This window comes from Engraulis encrasicolus, chromosome 3 (genome assembly GCF_034702125.1).
Source record: "Engraulis encrasicolus isolate BLACKSEA-1 chromosome 3, IST_EnEncr_1.0, whole genome shotgun sequence".
Classification (NCBI taxonomy): domain Eukaryota; kingdom Metazoa; phylum Chordata; class Actinopteri; order Clupeiformes; family Engraulidae; genus Engraulis; species Engraulis encrasicolus.
This window is the reverse complement of record NC_085859.1, coordinates 5,794,314-5,812,061: the sequence shown is the minus strand read 5'-3', so window position 1 is coordinate 5,812,061 and position 17,748 is coordinate 5,794,314. Positions and strand designations below refer to the sequence as shown.

Below are 17,748 nucleotides of genomic sequence, written 5' to 3'. Positions count from 1 at the left end.
GAGCGTGGAGGATAGGCTACTTTTCTTTCTCGTTGATAGACTTTTGTCTTATGCGCTCTTGTGTGAAGAACTATAACAACAACTAAATAAAAACAAAACGGTTGATGCGTCTCGAGGGAGAAAAAGGTTTACTCCAAAATAGGTGGTTTGCACTACAGAGGTAGCTATCCCTGTACCTTTGGAGGAAAACAGCTGAAGTGTAATTTCATTGGGAGAAAAAATATGAATGACTGTGCAACTTGCCATCTGAGGATGCAGCTTATTGTGCAACTCACCTCTGGGTCAAACTTTAGTTTCCTTACAAAGGGCTTTACTGACTGGGAGAATGCTGTTTATGACAAAAGAGGCATGATACCAAAACATAGCGATTCAAAGGGAACAGGCTGAGTTGGCTGAAAACTACAACATATTTATTATACATGTAGGCCTACATATTTACTATTTCACATTAGGCCTATACATTCATTTAGGAGGGCCCTATAGGCCTATGTAGCCTATATTTTTTTTTTATGAATTATTTTTCAATATATACTTTGTATTAATAAAAAAAAATCCGGCGCGCGCTCCGCGCGCATCATGGACCTCGCCTACTTCACAGGGCTGGCTACGGCCATGGTTGCTGGGCCTGGACATTGGTTGACTCCATGCACCACAGATGCAAAACTGTTATTAGAAACCATAGTTCTGCAACAAAATATTAGATTAGGATGCTCTGCGAAGTTGAAATTTCAAGAATTTGTTAGTTTGTACAGAATTGTTTTGAGTTTCCATTTTTTTCCCCAATCTTTTTTTAAAAAATGAACATAGGCCTACTCCAAATATTTTCCCAAAAGGTATCGCTGTTCGCTAGTTGCTGATGTTGCATAACCTTGTGGATGTTTTTGGGAATAAAAAAAAAAAAAAAATTGAAATATAAACTAAAGTTTCCCCCATTAGAATAGCTCATATATCGTAAAGGGCTGAGCAAAAAAATGCTGCATCACCGTGTACTGATAAGTCAAGGGTAGTGTGAGCAATACAACAGCACATTGAAATTGGCAGGAGTTGCCCTGTAACTTTATATGAAAAAGTATAGTATTGAATTACTTTCCCCATTGAAATACAATGTGCAGTGAATGTGCAGTGCCCCAAATGCATTTTCTTAATTTATTTGAAGGATGTGTACATTTACTCACCTTTGTAAAGGCACTGCTATTATTTGAGCACAACTGTATAGTAGGCCTTTTTAATAAATTTCAAAATTTTGTGATTTCAGTGTAAAGTCAGATTCACCTGCCCCCAGCTGTGTGTCTCTCAGGTCAATGGATCCACTAGCAAACTTCACAGGAGAATTTACACCCAACCCAAAGTGAGCATTAAGATGATTTGTATTTGTTGATAGACAATGCACACATTGTGGTCTTACACATTATGGATTTCTGTTTTGCTTTTCCCACATGTGATTTCAGAATGAAACTGGGAAGGTCAAACTCACCTGCACCCAGCTGTGTCTCTCTGAGGTCAATGCGGGGAACATAGAACCCTTTTTTTTTTTTTAGAGAAAGGGCCTTAAAGGGACACTGTGCAGGAAATGGTGCAAAAGGTACTGCAACTATGCTGCTCATTGAAATTGGGCTGCCTATTGCCAAATTTGATTTTTACATGAATGTTTACTTAGTATTAAACAAATATTTTCTAGTATGGTCCAAGTAAAGTCATTTTTGCAGCTAAAAATGGCTATTTTTGGAAATTCAAAATGGCGGACCATGGAGAAGATCCCCCTTTTCATGTATGAAAAGTGCAATTTTTCCAGTTATGATTAATACTTAGAATTTGATGATGGTGGTAAGTATTCATGAAAAAGGTAACATTAGTGAATGAGCAGCATGAATTCTGGAAATAAACAACTAAAAATCTCACACAGTGTCCCTTTAAATTCCCCGGTCCCATACAAAGAACGGGGAACATAGGACCCGGGGAACATAGATACGCTCCCGATAAACCCTTACACTTCAATCAGGAGCATAGACCTCCTGACTCAAGGTTTAGAGAGTGTCTTTCATTTTAGTTCAAATTAAATTCATAAAACTGCATTGAATTCTCTTATGGCATTGTGTTCATACATATCCTGTTTCACTACAATATGTGATAGTATGTGATGGGTGTGCTGTATTTGGTCTTCTTGTATGAGTATAAACTGGACAGAAGGCAGTTATATTCATTCGGAGGTACACTGTACTGTATAAGGGGTGAATTGCACATTATATAATTATTTGTAATTTGAATTGAAGGAAATTATCAACTGAAAGAATCACCAATAATCAACTGTGGAATGTGGTACGTTTTTGTGACCATGTGTCACAAAAATATAGTCATGTCATAGGGCCCAAAAACTAGTGGGCGCAAGAGTTCTATATTACTGATATAATTTCCATGCTTCAGATTTGATCTGATTGGTCTGGTTCCTTGGTTCAAAATCTACTGCAGTTTAAAAGTGATTATATTGTGATTTCAGACTGATGAAGTTGGAACGGTTCCACTCACCTGGACTACACTCAGTGGATTCAGAAGACATGAAAAGAGAATCTATTACACCAGCTCATGCCAGGTAAATTCCATCATTCCTGATTCACTGAGCTGGGTATGATCATCACAGTTGTCTTGTATTCAAATGAGGCGTGGAGAGTGACCCTGAGATTAAGCTTTGTTTTTATCTCTACAGTGAGTTGGCCATCAGTCTCTTGACCAACAAGGACTTCAGATGTTCAGTCTGCACAGGTGTACTGAAAGACCCAGTGTCCATCCCCTGTGGACACAGTTACTGCAAGCAGTGCATCACCTCATACTGGGAACAGCCTAGGTATGTAGAGGAGTGTATATTAGAGTGTATATGAATAGATGTGATGTATGGATGTCTGAGGATGTTTTTGTGTCTGTGTGGAAATGGTCTCGATATGTATATTGTAATGGGATGTGTACTACAAAGATCTAACCTGAATGTCTGATGTGAAAACAAATATCCCTTTGGGACAATTAAGAATCTAATCTAATCTAATCTAATCTAATCTAGCCAAGCAGGCCACTACGCCTGTCCCGAGTGTCCACGCACATACAGCTCCCACCCGGCACTCTACTCAAACTCAGCCTTGGCACTGGTGGTCCACAAGCTAGAGCACTTCAGTCCTGTCCTGCCTGCCCAAAGCTACGCTGGTCCTGGAGATGTGGAGTGTGATTTCTGCACCGGGCGGAAACTGAAGGCTGTTAAAACCTGTTTGACCTGCACTGCCTCCTTCTGCGGCACCCATGTGAAAGAGCACTACACTATTCCGGCACTGCAGAGACACACATTAGTGGAAGCTGTTGAAACCATGGAGGAGAAAATGGTCCACACTGAATTGAAGGTATGTGAAGGGATAACCTTGGGTGGAGCTTTTGTGCTTTTGTTGTAGGAGACAGATTGAACATTTCATATGCAAAACGGAATGCTGCAAAATTTCAATGCTGCAGAGTTTCATGTGTGGAGTGCATTCAAAACTGTTTCAAAATGTCTGTTGTCTTGTTTATTTCACTTGATCACTTAACAAACTAAACTCTTGCCAGACCTGTAGTTCCACACAGCTCCATTCACTAGGTCTGGGAGAGTGTTTCCCATTCTCGGAGAATCCCACTTTCAAACCGATATTTTTTTAATTTCCATTTTATGTTTAAAGGAACCTCACAGGAGTGACTCTGATGAGTCACCAAGTTCCTCAAGGAAGAGACGTGGTCAAGAGGAGGACCCAGTGCTACGTGTCATGACTTCCATGCAACAGGAGATGCGTCAACTCAAAAGACAGATGTCTGACTTGCAAGATACGATTTCTACATCTGACTGTAAAGTCAGAAAGGAAGAGAAAAATATCAGGTAAATATAAACATAAGGGTGACAACAATGGACACTTCATTGTCATAGATAGAAAGCATACTACCTGAAGTGCAGCTTTCCCCCTATTAATATTATAATTTGAAATATTCATCTAGTCAATTTAATACAAGAAACAACTGGTGAAAGTTATCAAACTATATGCCATCAATGTTCTCAAAGCACACTGCCCAGAAATTAAGGGAACATCAAAATAATGTGTTGCTATTCCAAGTGAATCATGCTTCTAATCAGCCAGTCCAGTGGGGAAGCAGCAGTGATTATGAATCCATTTCGTGTAGTTTTAATGATAGACACTAACCAAAACATGTATTCTGTTCATGTATGTATTATTCCGATGCATTCTGACACCCCTGGAGGTATCGTGATGAGGTGTTCAGTCGTGGCCTAGTGGTTAGAGAGTTGGTCTTTCAATCTGGGGGTTGCCGGTTCAAATCCCCCCTGACCTCTCCCTACACCTCCATCCATGGCTGAAGTGCCCTTGAGCAAGGCACCTAACCCCACATTGCTCCAGGGACTGTAACCAATACCCTGAAAAATAATAGTTGTAAGTCGCTTTGAACAAATGAAAGCGTCAGCTAAGTGAAATGTAATGTAATGTTTAGATTAGATTAGATTAGATTAGATTAGATTAGATTATATTAGATTAGATGAGATTAAACTTTATTTATCCCCAAGGGGAAATTATTTTCCCAGTTTGCTCTGTAGATAAAAAAGAGAAGTAAAAATAATATACAAATAAATGGACAAATTATTGAGTTGCATGGCTCTAGGGACAAATGATTTCCCCAGTCTGTCAGTCCTGAATTTCAGTGCTCTCAGCCTCCAGCTGAACACACTCTTTTGTTGGATGATTGTGTTGTAGAGTGGGTGCGCCTTATTGTCCAAGATGATGAGCAGTTGGCTCAAAGATCTTCTATCTGACACTGAAGTGAAGTTCTCCAGCTCTTCTCCCACAACGGAGCCAGCTTTCCTCACCAGTCTGTCAAGCCGCGCAACATCCCTCTTCCTTATGCTTCCACCCCTGCATAAAAAAGTACACTGGCAACCACAGACTGATAGAACATAGTGAGGAGTGTGTTTTTTTTGTTTGTCAACCCTCGAGGTATCAGTAGGTGTTTATCACCCCTGGAAGTATCATGAAGTGTTTATCATCCCTGGAGGTATCATGAGGAGCTGTTTATCACCCACTGCAGTCACTCAGGCAGTGCTGTTCATCCAAAATCCAAACTGAGGTGTGGCAAGAAGGTTTCCTGTGTCTCTCAGCAGTGTCTAAAGCGTTCAGGTTATACGAGGGGGCTAACTAGTACTACAGGAGGTGTGGAGGTGGCCATAGGAGGGTTCACATTACATTACATTACATTACATTTGGCCATAGGAGGGAACCCAGTAGCGGGATCACAATCTCCTTCTTTGTACCAGGTGACACAGGAAGTGCTCTGCTAGCACCCCCTCCATATGCCCTGGTGTAATACTGTCTTCTGGTACTATATCGCAAGCTCTGGACACTGCAAATCTTCTTGCCACATCTCACAGTGATGTGTCATCTTGAATGAGCAGCACCTGAGCGATTTCAGTGAGTGGTTAACACCGCCTCATGGTACCTCCAGGGGTGGGAGTGAGACACTCTAAAGGTGCCAGCATGCTTGCTGCAAGATACGCGAGCACGTGCACGATTGGTTACTGAACATGTTAACATGCGTATTTAATGTCAATTTCGTGCACGCTGGACACAGCAGCCAAATGCGTGCGTTAGGTGCGATATCTTCAAACTTGCTGGGGGCGATCGTAAGAAAGACTGCACAGTTCCACGCGTGTGCTTGATATGAAAACAACAATGGCAGCAACTTTTAAGAGCGTCTCATTGAGTTTGTCCGAAATTTCAAACATTTGTGATCATACTTCCTTGTTGCACTTTGAAAAAGGAGCGTGCACATATAGGAGTAGTAGCAGTATTGTTTCCTTGCCCAGGGAGCCCCTCTTTTTGTTTTGTTGTTTTCCTTGCCATCTGTGTTCCCAATTTCCGCATCCCAATGCTGCGTGCTCTCTGCCCCTGGATGATACCGCCAGTATTTTGCGTCTTGGTCAACTGCTTTTGAAGCAAGCACGTGTCGGTTGCTCGCGGTGACGCGCGTAATTTACAGCTCGCAGCAAGCATACCGGCACCCTTAGAATTAAGAAGTGACTTAAAATTTCAGCCTGAAAGAATTAAAACAGAGAAATGGTCTTTGGACACCAACTGCAGAACAACTCTTTTTTTAGCATGTGTTTTGGTTATTGCCTCTCAATTCTACTTGTTCCTGGTTCAATTTGCAAAGTAAACTTGGAAAATAGATTCACAATTTGTTCTGATTCCTAACTGGACATGTTGATTTCACAGAAGTATGATTAAATTGGGCATTTGTTGAACAGTGTATATATCTTGAGATGAACCATATCTAAATAATAGTCAACGTTGAAGATATAGCTTAAAATGTTAGATAACCCCCATGCCCTTGCATGTTATAGGTTATTTATTTATATTCTCAAAGCAGGGAGCAGCAACAGGAGCTAGCGCAGCAACTGCAGGAGGCACGGGGGCAGCAGCAGGAGTGGGTGCGGCAGCCATTGCAAGAGGCAAAGCCGCAGAAATTTCAGCAGCTGCAAGAGGCAAAGCAGCAGGAGGCGAAGGAGATGCTGACACAGCCAGGTAGGGTGACCATCTGTCCGGACTTCGGCTGGACAACCTCTCCCCTTAGCTATCCACCCTCCGTCCGTTTGAGGAGTACCTAGTGGTAACTATCACCACAGTGGGTTTACATACAGTGTCTAAAGTCGCCATCCAAGCCGTGTCTGCAGTTCACCTAGGAGCGCTGTCGAGCGAGCGCAGCCCATAAGCCCTTTTGAGTTACGTGTAAGACCTGCACCCAGTTCAGAATCTTCACGCAAAGATGAAATGAAGGGACATTTTGACACATTTCACCATATTTGGTGAAAACAAAAAGAATTGAAAATTATAACAAAATGTAAATGTTTTAGGGCAGCCTTTCAAATATGGAATGGAAGGAGTCTCTCATTATCCTTTTTGCTGGTGTCTTTGCCCATCTTGAATATAGCTGCGGAAAGACAATTGAGAGGCCAATTAATTAAAGTCTAATTTTGATATGGATAGGTATGTGTTTGAGTAAAAAAATTGTCGTTTCATTATATAAACTGCCAACTACATTTCCCCTGAATTTCGAAAGAAAATATTGTCATTTAGACTCGAGCATTTATTTTGCTGAAAATTAGAAATGGTCAAAATAACACAAGATACAATGTTTCCAGACCTCACAAAAGGCAGAGAAAACAAGATGATATTAACCTAAAACAGCATAATGGTAATGTCGTTGTTGCCATAGCGCTGCATTGTTTGGCTGCCTTACTGGTAACTCCCACAACTGTGCAACTTTAAAACTTATTTTATATGGTATTAGACCATATTTTACAATGAATTTGAGTTGCCGTGACTGTGTGAGAGAAAAAGCACTTTTAAAGGGACACTGTGCAGGAAATGGTCAAAAAAGGTACTGCAACTATGCTGCTCATTGAAACTGGACTGCCTATTGGCACATTTGGTCTTTACATGAAGTAAGTAATAAACACATATTTTCTATTATTGTCCAAGTAGAGCCATTTTTACAGCTATAAAAAAAAGGTAACATTAGTGAATGGGCAGCATGAATTCTGGAAATAAACAACTAAAAATCTCACACAGTGTCCCTTTAAGTGCTGTCTTCACAACGTTTTCGGTTGTTTTCTTAATTTAAACCGCGGATTGTGTCAGATGAGATGACGCGGTTGCCGAACTCTCCATGGAGACGGGAATGCCAAACAAGAATCGGAGGGGAAAAGCCTCGATCGACCCTCGACCGGTAACCTGACAACTTCACATACATATTAGTGGGTGGATATTGGACTGCGCTTTGCCTCGCGGTGATCAGCAAGTGGCGTGAGGATGCTGTTTTGCCACTAAGCGAGTTCAGCACGCCTCCCTCAACGGAAGCGTCTTCAGCACGCCTCAACGGGAGCGTCCTCCTTCCCTATGACCAGTGGACTTTTTCACAACAGCTAGGCCTACGCCAGTGCCACATCTATGTTCACTTTCCACAGAGAACTTCACCTTGTCGTTGAGTCTACACAGCTATGGACAATTAAGAAAATCGTCTACTTTTATTTCTATGATGTATAATTAATTTATGTAATTTATATTTTTTGCACATATGGAGTTACCAACTGTCATTTCACTGCACGCTAGCTTAAGCTTGGGTTGTATGTGACAAATAAATTACTCTTACTCTTACTCTTAACTTAGAAAGAGATCAGTAATGAATATTTGGTGGAATAAGTCTGATTTCTAGACATAGCTGTTAAGGGTTTTGGTATGCTTTCCACTATTCTTTCACATTGTTTTGAGGTTTTCAAGGGTGTTGTTGAAAACATTGCATCTTATGCCCTGCCGTAACGCAAGTACTTCAGGCCCCCCTGCAAGCTACCAAGAATGGCCTAATATCATGTGGAGGGGGCCCGTTTCTTCAAGTCAAGGGCCCATGTGCCTTGCGGGGGCTGCAGGGGTATACTTTACACCCCTGATCTTATGTGTTATTTAGAACATTTGTCATTTTTTGCCAAGACAATGTAGAACATATTGTTGATGCACTTATTTAGGCCAATGTATTGTTTTCTTTCTCAGTGTCTGATGGCCAGGCTGAACCAGGGACCAGAGAAGACTTCTTACAGTGTGAGTAACCCCCCCCCACACACACATACACAGACACACACAGAGGTAACCCCCACACACACACACAGGTTCCCCCCCCCCCCCCATCACGCACATATACACAGACACACACAGGTTAACCCCCCACACACACACACACATACAAACAGGTAACCCCCCACACACACACACACATACACACACACACACAGGTAACCCCCCCCACCCCCACCCCCCCCCACACACACACACACACACATACACCAATTGTTCAGACACATGTGGCAAACATTCACATATACCAACTCACACACACACATCCATGCATACATTTGACCCCCCCCCCCCCCCACACACACACACACACACACATTCATTTGATCAATGTGAAAGGGTTTTACTTGCATTCTTCCATATGACACACATACACACACACAGGTACCCCCCCCCCCCCCCCACACACACACACACACAGACACTGGTAACCCCCAGACGCACACACAGACACACACACACCCACCACACACACACACACTCACACACACACACACACACACACACACACACACACACACACACACACACAAACAGATACCCCCCCTCCCCCCCCACACACACATACACAGGTAACCCCCCCCCCTCCACACACACACATAGACACATGTAATCCCCACCCCAAAACACACACACACACACAAGGAGTGCCCCCCCACCCCAAACACACACACACACACACACACACACACACACACACACACACACACACACACACACACACACACATACCCCCCCCCACACAGACATAACCGACCCCCACATACACACACACACACACACACACACATACCCCCCCCCCCACACACACACACATAACCCACCCCCACATACACACACACACACACACACACACACACACACACCCCCCCCAACACACACAACCCAACCCCACATACACCCCCCCCCCCCCACACACACACACACAGACGTAACCACCCCCCCCCCCACCCCCCCCCCCTAAACACACACAGAGCTATCCATCCATAAGCTTGTTCTTTTCCTGTCTTCTCCTCCATCAGATTCCTGTCACTTCACTCTGGATCCAAACACAGCAAACAGAAAACTCCATCTGTCTGAGGGGAACAGGAGGGTGGAGTGGAGACCTGGGGCCCCTCAGTCATATCCTGATCATCCAGACAGATTTGATGCGCGTGCTCAGGTGCTGTGTAGAGAGGGTGTGTCTGCACGCTGCTACTGGGAGGTTGAGTGGAGTGGAGATGTTGATATAGCAGTGTCATATAAAAGCATCAGCAGGAAAGGAGAGGGTGATGAGTGTGTGTTTGGAAATAATGATCAGTCCTGGAGTCTGGACCTCTCCAGCTCCAGCTCCTCTTTCAGACACAATAAGGAACAGACTAAACTCCCTCTAGTGGCCAGCTCCAGAATAGGAGTGTATGTGGATCACAGGGCAGGAACTCTGGCCTTCTACAGCATCAGAGGAGACACAATGACCCTCCTGCACAGGGTCCACACCACATTCAAAAACACACTCTACCCTGGGTTTGGGTTTGGGTTTGGGGTATTTATTGGATCATCAGTGAAGCTGCTGTGAGGCCCCTCCAGGGTCAATGGGTAAATGCTGCTCATGTGGGGCCTCTACGTATTTCTCTCTCTCTCACACACACACGGGCCATTTCAGAATTGCGTGTACATTTGGTGTCCCACACAAAAAAATGTTAATCATAATAATCTTTTCAGAATTTACTTTCAATATTATCACTAAATAGACTGTACAGTGAGTCCAATATGTATTTGATCCCTTTCTGATTTTGCCGGTTTGCCCACTGATAAAGACATGATCAGTCTATAAATTTATGATAATATGTATTCAAACATGGAGAGACAGAATATCAAAAATAAATTCCAGAAAATAACTTAAAATAATATATTTTAATTTATTTGTATTTAATTTAGGCAAATAAGTATTTGACCCCTCTAGCTAAAGAAGATAAAGTGCTTTGTGGAAAAGCCCTAGTTGTCTAGCACTGAGGTCAGATGCTTCTTTTAGTTGATGACAATGTTTGTGCATATAGTAGAAAATATTTTTGCCCATTTTTCTTTGCACATTATCTCTAAAACATTAATAGTTTGTGGCTGTAGCTTGGCAAATGGGACGTTCAGTTCTCTCCATAGAATTACTATAGGGTTAATATTTGGAGACTGTCTAGGCCACTTCACGACTTTAATATGCTTCTTATTGAGCCACTCCTTCGTTGCTTTGACTGTATGTTGTGTATTATTGTCATGTTGGGAGATCCAAAAATGGCCCACCCTTCAGTGTAGTGGTGGAGGGAAGGACGTTTGCACTCAGGATTGCACATTACATGTCTCCCTCCATCCATTCGTTGACGATGTGAAGTTGTCCTGTGCCTTGGCCACACACACACCCTCAAACCATAATGATACCACTTTCATGCATGATGGTGAGGAGGGTGTTCTTGGGATCATAGACAGTAGTACTCTTTCTCAAAACACATTGAATTGTGATAATGCCAAGCATCTTGATTTTGGTTTCATCTGACTACAGCACCTCCTTATCATATCCTAAATCAGTCTGATGTCCGTTGGCAAACCTCAAGTGGGACTGCACAGGTTCCTTCTGAAGTAAAGGTACCATGTGTGCACTACAGGAATTTAAACCTCTGTGGCATTAAGTGCTACCAGTAGTTTTCTCAGTGATTTTGGTCAGTAGCTTTGATATCATTGCCTAGTTCATACCGTATAGCTCTAGGGTGATTTCTTTCTGTTCTCATGATTATCAAATCCCTACAAAAGGTAAAATCTTGTATAGAACCCCAGACAGGCTGATGGATAGTCATTTTGTATTCCTCACATTTTGGAAGAAATGCATCAACAGCTGGGTCATTAATACCAGTCTCTTTCTTGTGGCTTTGCAGCCCATTTAATCTTTGTTCAGGTCTAAAATCGTGTCCCTGATATCAGTTGACCACTCTTTGGTCTTTCCCATGCTGGTGAGGTTGGAGTGTGACTGATTCACTCATACTATGGACTGATTCTGCTGATTCAATGTGTCTTTTATGCATGTTAGTATGTACAGGTGTCTTTAATTCAGATGACAAGTTGATCGGAAGTGCCCATCTGGTCTGTGGGCCCGGAACTGTAATCAGTTGGCAGGGGATCAAATACTTATTTTGCTGGTTGAAATGGAAATAAATTAATATATATTCTCTTCAGTTAATTTCTGGATTTTCTTTTTGATATCTGTCTCTCCATATTAGAATACATATTATCATAACATTTATTGACTGATCATGTCTTTGTTAGTAGGCAAACCAACAAAATCAGCAAGGGATCAAATACATATTGGACTCACTGTATATTCACTGATCACAATGTTTGGTGTACATTTTATGCACAATTTATTTGTTAAATATTCATTCAATGATTCCAACACCCCCCAAAATCGCCTGTCCCACTATAGAGATTCACATGTTCAACTTGAATAAACATAACATAATTCAGTAAAATTTGCAGATTTTTTATGATAAATCTATAAATATTTATATAATCTGTTGCAGAGAATGTTTTTTTCTCTAACACAGCTGATCTTGATATTTAAAAAATAAATAATTTACCTGTCCCAGGGGTTTGTCAACTCTGTTACGTCTGGCATAAAACAACATTAAAAAAAACCTATAGCATTTATATAAAACCATGTGACCTGCACCAAATGGTGTCACTTCCTTTTCTTCACTTCCTTGGAGGGGAACTATGGTATGTTTAACTTTCTCTCCTAATAATTTGTGCTAAATGTTGAGAACACACCAAGAGTAAATTTATTGTGCGTCAACTCTGTTACTATGTTTCTGTAGTAAATCTCTCTTTTAATTTTCTAAAATTACAATTTCTTTGTACAGGTAGATGTCACCCTGATATGCTCTTGGCATGCCGCACCTCCGCCGGTGCCTATATTGCTAGCTGCAGGGTCATCAGCTGGGGACCACCTCTCATTGATGTTTCGCCCCTTATCCCAGAACATCTCCTGGTGGCGGGGCAGTGAACAGGGACGTCTCCCTGCCACCCCCTGCAGCTAGCATCCCTATGTTGTGCCTGCTCCCCACGCAACATCCCTCCGTCTCAGCCAGAGCCAGAAACTTGCTTTCTCTGCCTCCTCTGAAAGCCCCCTGGTTGCTCTCTGCAGACTGGTGCCTCGCAGGCCTAGGTCTCTCAGCAGCCGTGTCGTAGAGTCTGCCACAAACCCTCTTGCTCCTACCTCCACAGGATATAGTCTCGCGCTCCACCCTGCTTCCCTGCACTCTGCCAGCAGGTCTGCATACTTCGCCCTCTTCCGCTCATGGGCAGCCTCCAACCGCTCCTCCCAAGGTACAGTCAGCTCAACCAGCAGCGCCTTTTTCTCCACTGTGGTCCACAAGACCATGTCGGGGCGCAGGGTGGTACTGCAGATCTCTTTGGGGAAATGGAGTTGTCTACCCACGTCCACGCCCAGCCTCCACTCTGCACCTTGATTGAGGAGCTTAGGTGGTGGTCTCCTTCCTGTTCCAGCTGGCAGTTCTCCCTGCCTGAGGAATTGGATGTCTTGTTGGGATCCACCTGACTCTCCTCTGTTCGCCTCGCTCCTTGCTGTTTCAACAATCTCGGCCAGCTTGCGGAGGATCTGGTCGTGACGCCATCTCAATCTCCCTTGCGTTAGGGCAGTCTTGCATCCTGATAAGACATGTTGCAGTGAGGCGTTGCTGGTACCGCATAGGTTGCAGGCTTGTTCTGTTCCCAGCCACTGGTGTAGGTTGCGAGGGCAGGGTAGGGTGTCGTATGTTCCTCGGATGAGGAAACTGAGGCGGGCCTTAGGAGTCTTCCAGAGTTCCGCCCAGCTGACAGTTCTTGTTGTCATCCCCTCCCATGTTGTCCAGCGGCCCTGCTGGCCCTGAGCGATGGCTTTGACCCTAAGCTCCTCCTGTTCCATCCTGGCCATCTCAGTAGCCACCAGGTCCTTCCTCTCCTTCTTACTTGCTCTGGACCACAGGCAGGGTGGATCCCTCCATCCAAGTCCTGCCCTCCCAAGCTGGACCATGCCCACCACTTCCTGGTGTTGAAGTCTGCTTGCTGCTCTCTGCACCTCCTCCTTCGCCTTCCACTTCCTCCCTGTCTTGATCCGTGCGTCTTGATCTATACTATGAAACTTCATTAAAGTGTGGCTTTAGTTATGATAGCCGGGGAGCCAAACTCTCAAAAGTGCTTTAAAATGGGAGGAACCTGACATGGCCTGCCATACTTTTTATTCGTGATTTTTTTGTTAGTTCTATCCCTTAGGACAAATAATTGGAGGGTCTGCTCGGGCGGAAATATCGCGAAAAAAAGTTGTGCCTATTTTAATGTATGTACCCTTCATTTTTTGAGAGAAATTTCTGAAAAATGAAAAATGACCTGAAATCCTTGGTGGCTTGGGTAAGCTGTCAATAAAGGCTTTCCAGGTGCACAGGACATACATGCTGACAACATTCAATTGAAAAAATATTTTTAAATCACATTTCATTAGGGTGTTGACTCAATTTTATGCTTCAAAATTAGGCGTTTTTTCACTTTTTTGCTATATTTTCATCTTTACCTCATTGGCAATCAAGTTTTTCTTCATGTTTTGACATCAAACAATATGCCATTCTTTTTATTAAGAAGTATAGTGATACCACAACAAAAACTATGAAAATACAACTAAAATCAATGGATCTGTGATGACTGTAGTATGTACCCTTCATTTTTAGAGAGAGTTTTCAGAAAAATGAAAAATGACCTGAAATCCTTAGTGGCTTGGGTAAGCTGTCAATAAAGGCTTTCCAGGTGCAAAGGACACATCTACTGATGATATCCAATAAAGAAAATATTGTTAAACCACATTTGTACATGATTTTGGCTCAATTTTATGACCTAAAATTAGGCGTTTTTTTTTACTTTTTTGCTATATTTTCATCATTTCTTCATTGGCAATCAAGTTTTTCTTCATGTTTTGACATCAAACAATATGCCATTCTTTTTATTAAGCAGTATACTGATTCCACAGCAAAAATATATAAAAAATACAACCAAAATCAATGGATCTGTGCGATTTCACCAGTTGGTGATCAATAAGCCCGGAAACTTAGGATTTCCGGCTACAATCAAAATGCTGAAAAGCACACTGTATACTTAGCAATGACATACATCCTCTCACACACGCACACAAGTAATCTGGGGATTCTACAATGATTTGCATCCCAGGTGACACCCCCCACAACGTATGTACTACTACGTACAGTACATCACCCGTACACTCTGTACATACTTTGTGGATGTGAGCTATTTTCACAGAAGGGGGAGACCGCAGAATTACACAACTACCATTCAACACCTTCTGCCATCTGCAGGCACAGTAACCCAGAGGAAAGCCTAGACTACTCTCAAAATTCTGAAAGATACACTGTGTGTACTGTTGAGTAGAGTACATAACTATCAATCCTGAAGGAAATTAAGGTCTCTAGCAGCATAAATAAATAGATATGCAAAACACGATACATATTATTGCACAACATATTTAACATGTAACACACATTTAGCCATAAGGCATTTCACACAACCACACACATACTGTTCTGTAATACACATCATATACACACAGCACATACAGCAGTATGCCATGGAGATGAGGTTCTAGTGATTAAATGCCCATTCATTACCAGGAATAAGCTCACTTATAGCTTGAAAGAAATGGGCCCTCATCTTCCAGAGGGTGGGGTAACCATAATAATATGTATCAAATTCAGGCAGGCAAAAATATTATATTGTGCATATTATAAGGTCACACTCAATCTGCAATATCTGGACTTTTTCCATCTAGTGTTGCTTTAAGTTTTTACCAAGGTATTGTATGATGGTAGAATTTGAACACTATGTAAAGCCTTCTCCAACCAACCTCAAGAATCTGAATGAGAGATCTAAACTCTGAGGAGGCTAATACCAATTGTGTTCCCTGAACCAATAGGTGCAACAACTTGTTTCTAACTTCTTAAAACTTCTTTAAAGAAATGACCATATAAGGTCATATAAAATATGCTAGTCTGTTTGAGGGGTTAAATAATTTCCATCAACAGTCACTGAAATACTTTGTATTTGGAAAGCTGAATCAATATGCAATTATATCAATGGATTAAAAAAAATACAGGCATATTTCAAGATTAATCAGGCTCAAATGATAAAATCATGGTTCAGGAAGCATGAGCGATCATTGTTACACATGGATTGGCCACCACAGAGTCTAGACCTCAACCTCACTGGGATCTGCTGGAGAAGGTGTTACATAGTGTCCAGACTCTACCGTCATCAATAAAAGATCTTGCATTGGTGAAAACTTGGTGAAAGTAAGTCCAGACAATACAACACCAAATTTGTTATATAATTTAAGAAAAGGGTGGTCATACAACACAACAGTGTGTGAGACCTTTCCAATGCTGACGTTTTAGACCACACTGTGTAGAACCCTTTCTGATAGAGTGGAGGGATGGTTCTCCATATGTCAAGCACCGTCTCCTTAGTTTTTATGGAATTCCGCTGCAGCTAGTTGGTCCAGCACCAAGTTATCCACCTGTCGCCTGTACTCCCCATCCTACCCACCCTTGATACACCTCACAATTGCAGTGTCATTATGGAAACTTGCATGTGGTAGGTATAGCAAAAGTAGGTGGTATAGGGTGAACAACACCAAGGAGAACACCATTCCTTGTGGCACTCCAGTGCTGCTGACCACAGTTTGTGATGTAAGGTCATTTAGTCTGATGTACTGGGGTCATTTATACAGGTCACCAGAGCGGTATCCACCATCTGCAGAAGTTGGTCTCTCAGCAAACTTGTCTGGATGTTTGAGGCACTACTAGATAAATCAAAGAACATTATTCTCACTGTATCCTTTGTCCAAGTGAGAATTTTCCCAATGTAGCAGTTACAGGATAACGTCCACAACTCCCACATTATCCTGATAAATAAACTGTATGGAATCCAGAGCATGGCAAACCTGGGTTTTCTTTCTGTTGAGCAGCAGTACCCACTCAAATGTTCTCATTATGTGAGAGCAGCTGGTCTGTAATCATTGTTGTGTTGCTTTTTGGGGACTGGTATGAGAGAAGAGGTCTTCTACTGTAGGCACTATCTACAGGTGCCTTACCCGTTTGTAGACTCTTGTTGAAGATGTCTTGCAGTGGCTCAGCTACCTCTTTTGCACATGTTTTAAATAATATTACAGGCTTGAGGACCAAAAGGGATACATGAAATACACAGTACACCAATACTTCACAACAGCATACTTTCATACAGTAGCCTACATACAGTACATATAAAAAGGGAAGCTAATGAAGTCACTTATACCAGTGTTCCCAGCTCATAGACATGTCCCTAACAGAGCTATGACCTGGATCAACTAATTGCGCTATCAGTTTCAGCCATCAGGATGCAGGATGCACCACAGATATTTTGTGGCATTTGCTACTCCCAGCTCTTAGATAGATAGACAGGAGGGAACTTTAATCACAGTATCACACTCTTCCTAACATTGTTATTAATGTCAAACTCTACCTCATAATCAGAACAGATATAAAGGAGCTGTTGGAACTAACTCTTACTTGGAGATAGAATGGTAAGGTTGGCTGCATATAGCAAGTGATTAGTCAACACCAACTATCACCAACTATAAAACTTGTTTGTCATACCTCATTTCATCCATATAAGCATTGAATAAGGCTGGAGATAAAAATTTCCCCCCGTCATACCCCGTTGATGACATTAAAATGTGTAGAGAGGATGTTTGCCCATTTAACATGCACATACACAAATTTGTACCAAACTACTGGGAACTCCCCCATGCAGATGTTTCAGCAGCTGCAGAACAGACCAATCAGTGGACTCAAAGCAGTATTTCAGCGCTTCTTCTGCTTTTGGTGTCCACATCCTGACAGTGCGTGTGGTTGATAGTACTAATCTCTGGTAGAGGCATCCCAGGGATTTTCTGAGCTGTTGTCATCACATGCTGGAGTGCCTACTTGTCCTCTGATGG

General features: G+C 42.4%; 1 protein-coding gene across 1 annotated transcript; it reads left to right on the top strand.

Moving 5' to 3' along the window:
* Nucleotides 1–2,650: 2,650 nt before the first annotated feature.
* On the top strand, nt 2,651–12,717 carry LOC134446476 (E3 ubiquitin/ISG15 ligase TRIM25-like). The gene is made up of 6 exons (XM_063195845.1): nt 2,651–2,664; nt 2,702–2,839; nt 3,050–3,380; nt 3,690–3,883; nt 6,436–6,590; nt 12,575–12,717. Exons 1-6 carry the CDS (start codon nt 2,651–2,653, stop codon nt 12,715–12,717), a joined length of 975 nt encoding a protein of 324 aa, XP_063051915.1.
* The last annotated feature ends 5,031 nt before the right edge of the window (nt 12,718–17,748 follow it).